The 12,818-nt window shown below is 43.7% G+C and overlaps 1 protein-coding gene across 1 annotated transcript; it reads right to left on the minus strand.

The window, feature by feature from the left end:
- Nucleotides 1-1,671: 1,671 nt before the first annotated feature.
- Nucleotides 1,672-6,258, minus strand: LOC310871114 (UDP-glucuronosyltransferase 1A1-like; the record flags this gene model as incomplete). The annotated part of the gene is made up of 9 exons (XM_083782603.1): nt 1,672-1,951; nt 2,454-2,673; nt 2,892-2,979; nt 3,110-3,235; nt 3,432-3,525; nt 4,395-4,522; nt 4,930-5,078; nt 5,173-5,236; nt 5,776-6,258. 9 exons carry the CDS (start codon nt 6,256-6,258, stop codon nt 1,672-1,674), a joined length of 1,632 nt encoding a protein of 543 aa, XP_083638729.1.
- Nucleotides 6,259-12,818: the final 6,560 nt, after the last annotated feature.

The raw sequence follows: 12,818 nt of genomic DNA on the forward strand, positions 1-12,818 counted from the left end.
GTTATTATGTATGGTACTTAGATAATCCTATTGCTTGACCACAGATTCTAAAACGATATTTATATAGCATGTTGTTCAGACAAATGCTATACTACATACAGTAGCACACAGCTTTTACATTTATATGGTTCGAAGTCCGTGGAGCTTTTACACTTGGTTGCATGCTGAAAATAGCCGATCTACAAGCGATCACAACGCGTCGCACTGCGATGCGTTGTGTGCTTGTAGATCAGCTATTTTCAGCAAGTGTAAAATCAGCCATTACGACGGCATCAAGGCCAGCCAAAATACATTTTAGTCGACTAAATCAACTGTAGATTTACTTAGTCGACTAAAATGTTATGATATTTAGTCGACTAACACTAAAAGATTCCAGGTGACTAAAATGTGACTCAGAGTGGTTGATTTGAGGTCTGAAAGAAGGCGAGAGAGAGAGAGAGAGAGCTTCCGATGGGTGATGACATAGCCTGGCATTACGGGACTGATCACGTGGGATCACTCACACGTTGGGGAACGGTTTTAACACAGATTCAACATTGATTGATTGAAACCTTTATTTATTCTCGAAAAGAGCATTGAGGTTCTCCCTCATTTGCAATGCTGACGAGATCACATATATAAAACAATTTAAGACAGATATAAAACACAAATCAAATCTTCACAGGCATAGAGACATAATTTACAGACAGTGAAACAAAACACAAGTTAAAAATAGTTACATAATTGAGGTAGGGAGGTTCAGAAGCAGGTTATTAAATGGACCATATGATAGGGTACCGATTTTCAGTGTTTGCTGTAGTGTGTTCCATGTAGTAGGGGCATCGAAGCAAAAAGCAGATTTTCCCAGTTCAGACTGCACAGATGGGACCTCTAGTGTAAGCCATTCACTTGAACGGGTCTGACGAGTATTTCTTCTCCAGTTTAACAGCAACGTGATGTATGGTGGTAGCTTCCCATCAATGGCTTTAAAAATAAACTGGTGCCAGTGCCTGCTTCTCCTCTCAGAGTGGGAAGACCAACCTACTCTATCAGTGCCTGTTTCTCTTCTCAGAGAGGGAAGACCAACCTACTCCATCAGTACCTGTTTCTCCTCAGAGAGGATAAACCTAAATGCTGAGTGATAAACTGTATCTAGGTGTAGAAGAGTGGTAAGGGCAGCATATCACCGGCATTGTCCAGAACTGACATAAAAACAGCGTCAACAACCCTTTTCCTACAGATCATTGGGAAGTTACCTTTATTTTCGTAAAGAAAACCAATTTTCTGCCTTAACTTGGTGAATCAGCAACGTTGATGTGTGCGTCAGCTCATCACAGGCTACCTACACACCTGCCACAAAACTTGCCACAGACTCTTCATCACTTCTGTCTATAATCTAGGCTTATTATCCCACCCTCAATCATATTACAGTTAATACAAAACACATTATTCAGCCTAATTTCAGCCACCATTTGGCCCACTCTATGCAACGTCATCAAGCGTGTCACTGCTTGATGACGGTGCTTGATGCACCTATGTATGGTAACATCATTCTACAGGCCACAGGTTTCTGCATTACACTGTTTTCTCTCGTGGCGCTAGAGCTCCTATCCTTTTCTAATGGCGAGGAGTCCAAATTACACTAGTATGGTCCTTTGAGTAGTAGAGCAGGTATAGTTTCTCTCATCCTGACTAATCTCGTTTCCTTTTCCTGAAGAGGCTACTACTACTACTAAGGCACCGTCTCATGCAGGACACGGTCACCATGAGAACCACTACGGCCACGACACTCAGTACTGTGATGACGTCCAGGCTGTGATACTGGAACCAGTTGAGATCGTGGGCCGCGGGTCGGAGGTGATCCGCTCCTTTGTGCCGCATCACGTACTCTGTCCAGTACACGGACAGCTCAGAGGGGTTCATCGGACGGTCCTTATGGAGGGCCGAGAGCTTCATTATGTTTTCCTTGTATCTGTAGAAGGGCACATGAATGCATGCGTTTAGATTTACTGGTTTAAAAACTCTTTCATGTCAAGGAGGACTCCCCCATGTGAATGTATGTATTTGCCTGCGGACACACGGATTTATTTCTAAATGGCAGATCTACAAGGTCACACTGCGTCACGATGCGACGCTTGTAGAGCTTGTAGATCTCCTATTTTCAATGAGCCCTCTGATGTCATGGACACTGGGCTCACTTACATCCTGGACTAAATGTTGTCTCAGTAAGACAGCCATAGAGTATAAAGAAGGATATACTCTATTCATGTCAGTGGAAGTTGCTCAGTGGCGTTTTGAAGCACCCGGAAGAACCGTCTACTTCCGCATTTGACCACCAAATTTTGGTGGTCAAATGCGGGGCACCTAGGCTGCTAATCCAGCCTGACAGCGTGTTGCGGGTTCGACTCCTGACCCCGACGACCTTTGCTGTGTGTCACTCCCCATTTCCAGGCAGGGGTTCTCAAGGTTTTCACCTGGTGCTGTTGATGACGTCACTTAGTCCTTGAAGGAGTTTTTCCGCAGAGATGGTATGAAAGTCTAAAACCAGGCCCACTCCCCTGCTCGCCAGCCGCTGAGCATTGTCTGGCTGTTCTCCGGTGACCGGCAACATCACCATGGGAACGGCATGACACACTCCCTCATAGAGACCATGTGAGCCAGCGTGAGTGATGAAAGCCCGTACTCCAGGGTGTGCTAACACACACACACACACACAATGAACAGTATAGTAAACACCACATATGAACCGACAGACTACTAGATGATACATCATTGTCATGAAATAAATATTGTGGATTATTAATACTGTTGCTCTGCATGGCAGCTAGCTATGCTCATTACTTTAGTCAGGTTGAAGTCTGGGAGTTTTGCATTTGACTGTACTATCAAGAGTGACAGTGGTGTCACAGTACCTAGTAGGTCATTCTGTGGCACCCATTTCATCATCTTGACATTTTCTGGGACGTTGTCAGGAACTGGGCCAGTGTATCGCCATATAACCTGTAATATATATATATATATACAGAGGACAATTACAATGCTGCCTGATACATTGGAATAATCTCTTGGGCTTTCCCGTTACATCATGACGTCTTTTCTATGTTTATACAATGTAAAGAAGTGTCTCTACCTTCTGTGGAATTTGTCTGAAGGCGTCCAGAAAGATAGCAGCTATGTCCTCCGGCACAGATGACACCATGGATCCCAGGGTGAACACCACGAACCCATCAGCCCCCGACACCCAAGGCTGCAGGTCCTGCACCACCAAACACATACAGTAGGAGGAGGAGGACAGTAACATTTCTCTACTGCACCACCAAACACATACAGTAGGAGGAGGAGGACAGTAACATTTCTATGCGGTCTGTCTGTCTCTAATCATTCACTCACTTTGTCCTCACTCTTCAACTCTCTCTCTCTCTATTTGAGACACAAACATCCATCGTCCTCACCTCAGGTAGAGGGTTCCTCAGGTCACAGTTCATCCCTCCCACCAGCACCATGTTGGGCATGAGAGGCCGTGGGTGGTCCAGCGTGAAGTCAGTCCTGTATGCAGTGGACACCAAAAAAAAGCCTATGACAGTCAGTCGTTTATGTTTACTTTCAAACGTTTTAGCCCGTGACACAAAAGATAAACTATACATTCCCCCCGGCCGTAGATCGCCTATTTTCACTACTTCTTAAACATTTGTTTCGAATTTATGTAATTTCTTGATTTGTCTTTTTTTTAAAGAAAACTAGATTTTTATGGAATGTTTTTCTTAATGTTAAGTACTGTTAATTATAATTCACACCCGTGTGAAGTGAGGGGCACTCTTATCATATGTCATCATACATCATCTCATTCTGGCCAATCACAATTTGCGTCCTCACATTTCAATGTTTGTGTTTACACACTTATGTCTTCAAGGTTTGTGTTTACACAAATGCTCAAAGCTGGACATAGAGGGGCTGGCACCCCTCGAAAACAAAATGTAGGAAACAAACAAAAAAAGATTATCTGCGACCCACAAATAGACTCTATGACATCAGTTGTGTGACGTACTTTATGACTCGAGGTTTTAACCTGATCTGAGAGACGGATTGGCTTCCTCAGTAAATTGAATTAAATGTTTAATAATATATATTTCCAAAAGTATAAAACCAATGTGAAATAACATTTGTGGAGGTACTTCTGTGGCCTATCAAGTATGCACAAGACATTTGGTCAGACAAGACACAAACAGACCAACCATGTTCTAGACGGCTAGACTCACACACAGACCAACCATGTTCTAGAGTCTAGAGTCTAGACTCCTGCAGACAGACACACACAGACCAACCATGTTCTAGAGTCTAGACTCCTGCAGACAGACACACACAGACCAACCATGTTCTAGACGGCTAGACTCCTGCAGACGGAGCATACATGTTACCTCATCAGCCAGATGGCAGCGTCTTTCATGACCTCAGCCGAACTAATATCTTCTCCCAGGAACTCAACAGCTAAGTGGTCAAACTGCCAGTGCATCATTCGACACATCAATGGCTCCATTAAAGCAATCTGTGGGACCAAAATCATATCGTATTAATCGTATTTGGAAGAATCACATTTACAGATCATTATAAAAAACTATTTGGGGGTCCTCCCCCAGAAACCTTTTTAACAGGGTAAATGTAATTGCCTGCATTCTAGTTCATTTTGACAGTTGGAGTTTTCACAGCACACTGCTCCATTTTTCGGATTAAGTCCTTGCAGACTGGTGCGTTTTTCTGAAAAACAGCAGTGATATAATCTTTTGCATTGCATCAGTCAACCCCACAATCCTAAAATAGTGTGTCCAATAAAATGGGCTGTGCTGTTTTTAAGGTTTATGTTTAAAACCGGCCTGACCACCTTTCATGAAATTTAAATTGAGTGTGTGAATGTGCATGTAGGTTATCATGTACGTAGTGTTAAAGTACACCCACCAGAGTGTTGATAACTCTCTCATTGAAGTTCATTTTATCTGTGAGCCGACTCAAGAACCGAGGAACATATGAGGGAGGGGCGGGGCAGGCTGCAGCCTTCATATCCAGGTTACACGGAACCCCTCTCGCCAAATTGATGGTGGGCAGACCTAAAATAGTTGATTATGGAAAGTAAATTCTTAGGGAGAGACGGTTGAAGTACAGGTAAACCAACTCAATCGTGTCACCACGTTTGGTTCTCACCAAACTTTCTGGCTAGCAGAGCACCTGTTGGCAGCATAGGGCTCGTTAGAACAGCATCAAAGTCCTGCAGAATTAGAAGTAGTACAGGAAATCCATGGAAAATACAGCATCAACCTCAAACTAAAACGGCCATAGCCGTCATCACAAATGTGATGAGGCCATCTTGAAAACTAAACACAATATAAACAATTGGAGAGGGGTGGGGAGGAGAAAGTTATAAAGTTATAACATTTTATTCTTTATAAAAAACAAAATACCAATTCTATGTTCCCCTCTATTTCCATCCTTTTTTTTATTTTTTTCTTTTTTAAGGTTTAAAAGTATTTCTCAAGTCTAAAAAGTGCATGTGCGCACCCCTGGTCCAGAGTAATCTAGTAAGAGAGTGGCGACACTATCGTTGAAGTGCTCATTCTAACTCAATGGGATAGTTCCAATGTTTGGAACTATAGCCCATAGCACCCCGCTTTGCGGCGAGATCAAAGCGTGTCGCCACTCTCTTACTAGATTACTCTGCCCTGGTCTAAAGCATGTGCCACTGCCAACCATACATACATGACTGTGTATAGTATTAGTAGACCAATACACAGCCTGCTATACCCTCACCTGCTGTGACAGATGTGAGATGAGACTTGTGTTAAGCAGCACGCTTTCTCCAGTGGTGTAGATGAAGTTCATCATGTGTCTGATATGACCTATCTTCTCCACGAAAGATTTGGTAATTGTTTCAATAATCCCACCGAAAAGGGCATCGACCTCCGCCTGCCCATAAGGGACAGGATACTTCAAGGTGGTGTAGTGTTTACCAGGACCCAGCCGCAGCGAGACCTCTGGCATCACCACGGTTACGCTGTGTCCACGACGACCCATTTCCTGGGCAACGGCTTTTAAGTCCATCCAGTGACTCCCGTCCATAGGAACCACCAACAGACGGCCCAAGAACTTACTGGAGGATTCTGGAGTGGTGGGCGTGTTGACAACGTTGCCCTCAAAACCATTGTTTTCCACAGCGGACTGGCTCTTATTTTCCCCGTTCAGCTCCTTGACTGTGCTCAGCAGGAAACACACTTGTAAAAATGCTTTCCACATTCTGGCCCGTCTACTTGTATTACCGTCTATCTCTCTTCTGTGGTTATTCGTTCACTTTTCAAGTCAGTTCCATGTGCTGGAGAGCTTTTCTCACTACTTGCCTGCAGTCATGTCATTCCTTCTGCATTCCCTGCCCTTTCTCTGCTGAGAAAGAATGTCTCTGCATTTTACCTTTGCTCCGATTACCTTTGAGATTCAGTATGTGTACAGTAGGTGTATGCACTAAGTTCACTCACAAAGCCCTAGCTGTGGTCAAAGTCCTCCAATAAGTGACTGAGCTTGTCAGAGGGAGAGTAGCGGCCAGGACAAAATCGTGGGATAAAATAATAAATACAAATATTAATAAAAAAAGTGACTTCAGATCGGACTCTACCATAGCCACCGGTCGCCTACTCCTCACTCCATGCTCACCTTTTGTTGCTTTTTGACCAAAATAGATGCTAGTTATTCTATGCAGATGTATGTTGGTTTCTTGTTATTATGTAGGCATATAGTACTTAGATAATCCTATTACTTGACCACATGTTGTTCAGACAGATGCTACTGTACATAGACACAGACAATACATAGCATACAGCTTTTACATTTATATGGTTCGAAGTATGTGGAGCTACTGTACCACGGAGGCACATGTTTCCAATCCTGTGAACTATGCCTAAATTATAAATTTGGCATTTGTTTGTCCAATCCATTGGACATATTATGGGATAGAGGGAGAGACTGAACTGATTTCATGAAATGTACTATAATATATGTTTGAAGAATGCCTATATTATAGGCATTCTTTTGGATCCCTGTGGAGAGAAATACTTATCTCTTGAGAGATGTTTGGAAAAAAATCAACAAGACAGAATACTGTATATTGAGAGGAAAAAACATTGTTAGAAGCTATGCTGAGGGTCGATTTAAAGGACCACTTTTCTACCTATCTTCACTAATAATCACGATAAGATAATTTCTTTCTAATTTTTTGTCTCATAGGAGGGCTGTGGGCAGTTCAGAAACCTGTCTACCAGTGAGGGGAATCCAAGCTAATAGAAACGGCAGGCTTTCTATTCCTGAAAAGTTGCGAAAATGGAAGCCATCGTTTTCACGATAATAAAAATCGATATATATATATTCTTTTTAAATCTTGTTTAAAAAAAAGTCGGACCAATTATATGAAGATAGGTTGAAAGTGGTGAAGTGGCCCTTTAACAACCTAGACTTGATGAACATTTTAAAAAGGTATTGCTGATAAAAAATACTTTGGTTTTATATCCATCATGATTGCCTGAAATGCAAGAAGTTAAGAACTAGCTTTTGGATGATAGCTTTCAAACACTGTAATTCTCCCCAAGCTACTTGCTTTAAAATAAAGCAAGTATATTAAAATAAATAATAAAATAAATGAATAAATAATTTACTTGACTTGGTTAAGGACCCTTTCTCCCTTGTATAGATATCTATGAGCAAAAATATACTGTGTGTGTGTGTGTGTGTGTGTGTGCGTGCGTGTGTCACTGTGTGTGTGCGTGTGCGTGAGAGAGATGCAGTTAATTAACACTGATTGTAAATTGGATATAGGGGGGTTGTGTTGTGTTGTGTGTCAGCCCTGTTGATGATTAGATAGGAAGCATAGAGTAATAAAAGGAGGGATAGGAAGGCCCTTCTTCCCCACATGATCAGTCAATCAATCGACAGCTTGATTATCAGAAAAAGTTGCATTAATATACACTCAAATCCACAGGTAGTCCATGCATGCCACAGCCTCTGTGACCGGCCGCAGGCAGGTGTTGATAGCATTACATGACACAGACTGGACATAGCGCACAGCTGAAGACTTCTGCGACTGCAAGGTAGGTTGCAGTGTTGTTTTTGCCAGCAGATTTAGTCTCTTTAGTTTCAGTCACATTTTAGTCACATGGAATGTTTTAATGCGAGTCTAGTTTTAGTTGACTAAATGTATTTTGGTGGGCCTTGATGCCGTCGTAATGACTGTTTTCTTTTCACTTGCTGAAAATATATAGCCGATCTACAAGCCCACAACACGTCGTGAGCTTGTAGATCGGCCTAACATTTTAGTCTAGTTTTTATTTGTTCGTCAGTCCATTTAGTTTTAGTCATAGCTTAGTTTTCATGTAGTTTCCATTTAGTTTGTCAGTGAAAACAACACTGGTTGGTTGGTATCGTCACTCATTCTCATGTTGGAGGTCTGAGTTAGATTCTGATGGTAGTGATGGAGTGGAACATTTGGGACGTTGTGTCAATTGCATTTACACACCGCCTCCGAAACTATATATATATATATATATATATATATATATATATATATATATATATATATATATATATATAAAAAAAATTCAATTCAAACTTTATTCAAGACACTCACAGGGGGGTCCATAGGGCGGAGCACATAAAACACAAAAGTAAACAAACTGTAAATAAACAAAGCAATGATGCTGTTCTCAGAGTCTGTTAACCTGCACATAAATCTATACATGAGGTTTCGTAGCACAGCAGGGCAAGTGGGTACGGACGGGACGAGTCATTCAAGCCAAGGAGCTGGCACTGATCTGGAAAGCTCGGCCACTGAAATAAACTTTGAAACAATCGGGATAAGGATCCCATCCATAGGCTATAGGTCCAGAAATCCCATATCAGGATGAATTAATTTTTCGGTTCTAACAAGTGAATGGAACACACAATCCTCCAAACTGCTTGATGTCTGACTGCATTTTGTTTTGTTCTGTGTAATATTCGCAATAGAAATAATAATAATACACATATGTATGTAGTGTAGTGATTTTTCAGGTGATGAGTTTAAAAACCCATTAAATGTGATGTGCAAGACTTTTGACTTGTTTAGAAGAGCCTTGTTGATGTTTTCACTTTTCAACAGGAAAGTTCCTGTTAACAGCATCCCACACTCAGTGTGTACAATATGTGCTCTCTCTCAAAAGGTGACACTAGAGTATTGTGTGGAGTGGAAAAAAACTAACGCCACATGCCTTCCACACACGCCTCCAAACAGAAGAACCGCAATAAAGATACTGCAATGTGCGTGAGACACGACGTGCAGAGAAGGGGCGAACGTGTCCCAGACAAGGGGACCACCACCATGTTTGACGTCATCGATGAAGAAACAACAGCGGTGGTGGGTGACGCTGGAGAAGAGCTGCTACAAGCGGCCGACCAAGAATCGACTGAGTCGTCAAAGCTGCGGTGTCCCTCTGAACAGTCATTTGATAATGACCGCACAGTGACTGGCCCTTCCTTCCCAAATATGATGCAGTCATATCTGGGCATGTGTGCTCCGTGCCGAAAGTTGTACCAAACAGCCAAGGAGAAAAGGCCACTCAAAAACAAACTCTTAGATGTTGGTGAGCACTGTTTAGTCCTGTATTATGTTAGCAATAGCATGCTGGAAAAAACATTGTCAGTTCTACAAGCTGGCAAAAGCTATTTTGACATGGTGTTAATGAATTGGGTTTTGATTTGTTCACCAGATCCTACATCGTTGACATGCGACCAGTGGGTCATGCAGAAAAGGCGCAGCACAAGACTACGACCAAGACACGGCATGAAATTGTAAATGTGCACTAGATGTGCGTTTGGATGGAATTTGTGTTACTGTTGGTAGATTCCTGCTTCATCAGCAACATCTTTGTTAATTCTTTGCAGGACTCCTTGGGACCACCACGTCCGTGAGAGATTCGAACGGCCGACTGACGAGGGAGACCAAAGAACCGCTTCCACATCACATTGCCCCAGATCACACATTTTCCTACATAGGTAACCGAACGCACACTTGATTTCTCAGTTTCAGTCTGTCTTTCAGTGCAAAATAGCAGCTAGTTTGTCATTGGCACACTGACGAATGTGGGTGCAAGTGTTTATTTTTTTTATGTGCGTTTCCCTTTTATTTTTATTTTTTTTGCATGCCATACATTAGATTGAAAATAAATATAGAACATATGTTGTAGGGGATATTCATTAATATCACAAACGTGGGTGCAATGAATAAAGCTAAAATAGTATCTTGGAACGGAACTGAATACTAGTACTACCAACTGTCACTCTTTCATTCTAGAAACCTTAAGCGGTGTACAGTGGTCGAAAGGGGAAGGAAGACTGTGAGAAAGGGCAGGAGAAAGCAGTCCACCAACGACGGGAGCCTCACCAAGCAACCACGCGTAGATGACAGCGGCCGTCACAGCGACACCAGCGTTCATGGTGATCCCGTCCCTCACGGGAGGAGTAGTACAGAAAGGAAGAGCTGGAGAAAGCACGTCGCCAGAGACAGGAGCTCCAACAAACCACGTGTAGTTGACAGCGGCCTTCACAGCGACACCAGCCTTCACAGTGATCCCGTCCCTCACAGGGGGGCGAGTCGGACCGGACGGAAGAGCAGGAGAAAGCAGTCTGGGTCTGCCCAAGACTGGACCCTCGCCAAGCAACCATGCTTAGTGGACAGCGGCCTTCACAGCGACACCAGCCTTCACGGTGACCCCAGCTTTCACGGTGACCCCGTCCACACCACAGGGAGTAGGACCGCAAAGAAGGGCAAGAAAAAGAAGTCTGGTGTTGCCCAAGACCTCGCCAAGCAGCCACGAGTAGATGACAGCGGCCTTCACTGCGACCCCGTCGACACCACAGGGAGTAGGACCGCAAAGAAGGGCAAGAAAAAGAAGTCCGGCGTTGCCCAAGACCTCGCCAAGCAGCCACGCGTAGATGACAGCGGCCTTCACTGCGACCCCGTCGACACCACGGGGAGTAGGACTGCAAAGAAGGGCAAGAAAAAGAAGTCCGGCGCTGCCCAAGACCTTGCCAAGCAGCCACACGTAGATGACAGCGGCCTTCACAGCGACACCAGCCTTCACGGTGACCCCGTCTTTCACAGGGTGGCGAGTCGAACCGGACGGAAGAGCAGGAGATCGCAGTCTGGGTCTGCCCAAGACAGGACCCTCGTCAAGCAACCATGCTTAGTGGACAGTGGCCTTCACAGTGACACCAGCTTTTGCACTGACCCCGAGCCTCAAAGCCGGAGTGGTACCACAAGGAAGAACAGGAAAAAACAGTCTGCCAAAGACAGGAGCGCCTCCAAGCCACACGTAGTTGACAGCAGCCTTCACAGCGACGCAAGCTTTCACGTTGACCCCGTCCACACCACAGGGAGTAGGACTGCAAAGAAGGGCAAGAAAAATAAGTCCGCCGCTGCCCAAGACCTCGCCAAGCAGCCACACGTAGATGACAGCGGCCTTCACAGCGACACCAGCTTTCGAGGTGATCCCGTCCCTCACAGGTAGGCCTGTCGCGTCTAATCGCAATCGTTTGAGATAATCACAAATATCTTTTGCATAATCGTCAATCATTTCCATGTTGAAAAACATGCATTTTTCAAAAGATTGCAGAAATGCCACATTTCCCAACACGTCACTTTGTGATGTGTTGTAACTTAAGCTTGTAGGTCAAATATTTCCGCTATATATATATATATATATATATATATATTTTTTTTTAAGAAAATATAAAAAGTTTATGTGTTTATGGTTTGAAGGTTTTCCGAAACCTTAGGTCAGGCCCTAGAAGGCGTTCCCAGATTCGGCCTCAGGCATCAATGGGTTAAAATTCAAGGCAACGTTTCAGGCCTGAAGGACGCAAGACCGAAACGTTGGTTACTTGACCCACTTAGACCTGATTACTATTCTACAAAATGTCTTCTAAATCCATGTTTCTATGTCAGTTTTTCTCAAACTTTTTCATGCCAAGGACCCCAAAAATTCTATGTATTTGGCCTCCGACCACCATCTGAAAATATGTTGTTCCTTCTCCCAGAAGCAAAGATTTGAGTTAAAAACATTCGCTCTGAAAGAATATCTATTCAAAGATTTGCGCAACATTTTCATGATCTTTCAGAAAGGGCAGATCTATACAAGCTCGTAGCGTGGCACTCAATGCCGCGCTATGAGCTTGTAGATCTGCTGTTTTTCAATAGCTAAAAGCATTCAATTAAAACCTCTTGAACAAGTGGCAGTGTGCGGGTCTCCCTCCTCCAAACGTGTGCTGCACCTGCTGAAAATTGAGCCTGGTGTCTTCTCTTTAGGATTATGAAGCCTCAAAAGGCTTTTTACTAATTGTAACGTTCCATTGTTCAATGCAAACAAACAAACAATTAAACCGTTAATCGCAGTTATTTGTGTGATAATTAATCGGCAACGTGAATTTGTAATGGTGACAGCCCTACTACTCACAGGGGGAGTAGTACAGAAAGGAGAAGGCAGTCCGCCAAAGACGGGACCCTCGCCAAGCAGCCATGCCTCGATCCGATCGGCATCGGTAGCCAACCCGAGTGCACCGATACGGAAAGTTCTACTAGTGGTGAATACCTTTGCTTTGAGCTGACCCCCGCTTCTGTAACGTATGATGGACCGGTCCCGGTGGAAAGGTCCCCCCCGCCCAAACGGAGGCGCCAGGCAACGGCCGGGGACCGTTTCAAAGAGTTATTCGATAAGGCATTGTGCAAGAGAAGTACGATTGAACGACTGGATTGCTTGTGAGATGGTGGTCACTTATTT

This window comes from Protomyctophum parallelum (genome assembly GCF_964188405.1).
Source record: "Protomyctophum parallelum genome assembly, chromosome: 14".
NCBI classification, from domain to species: domain Eukaryota; kingdom Metazoa; phylum Chordata; class Actinopteri; order Myctophiformes; family Myctophidae; genus Protomyctophum; species Protomyctophum parallelum.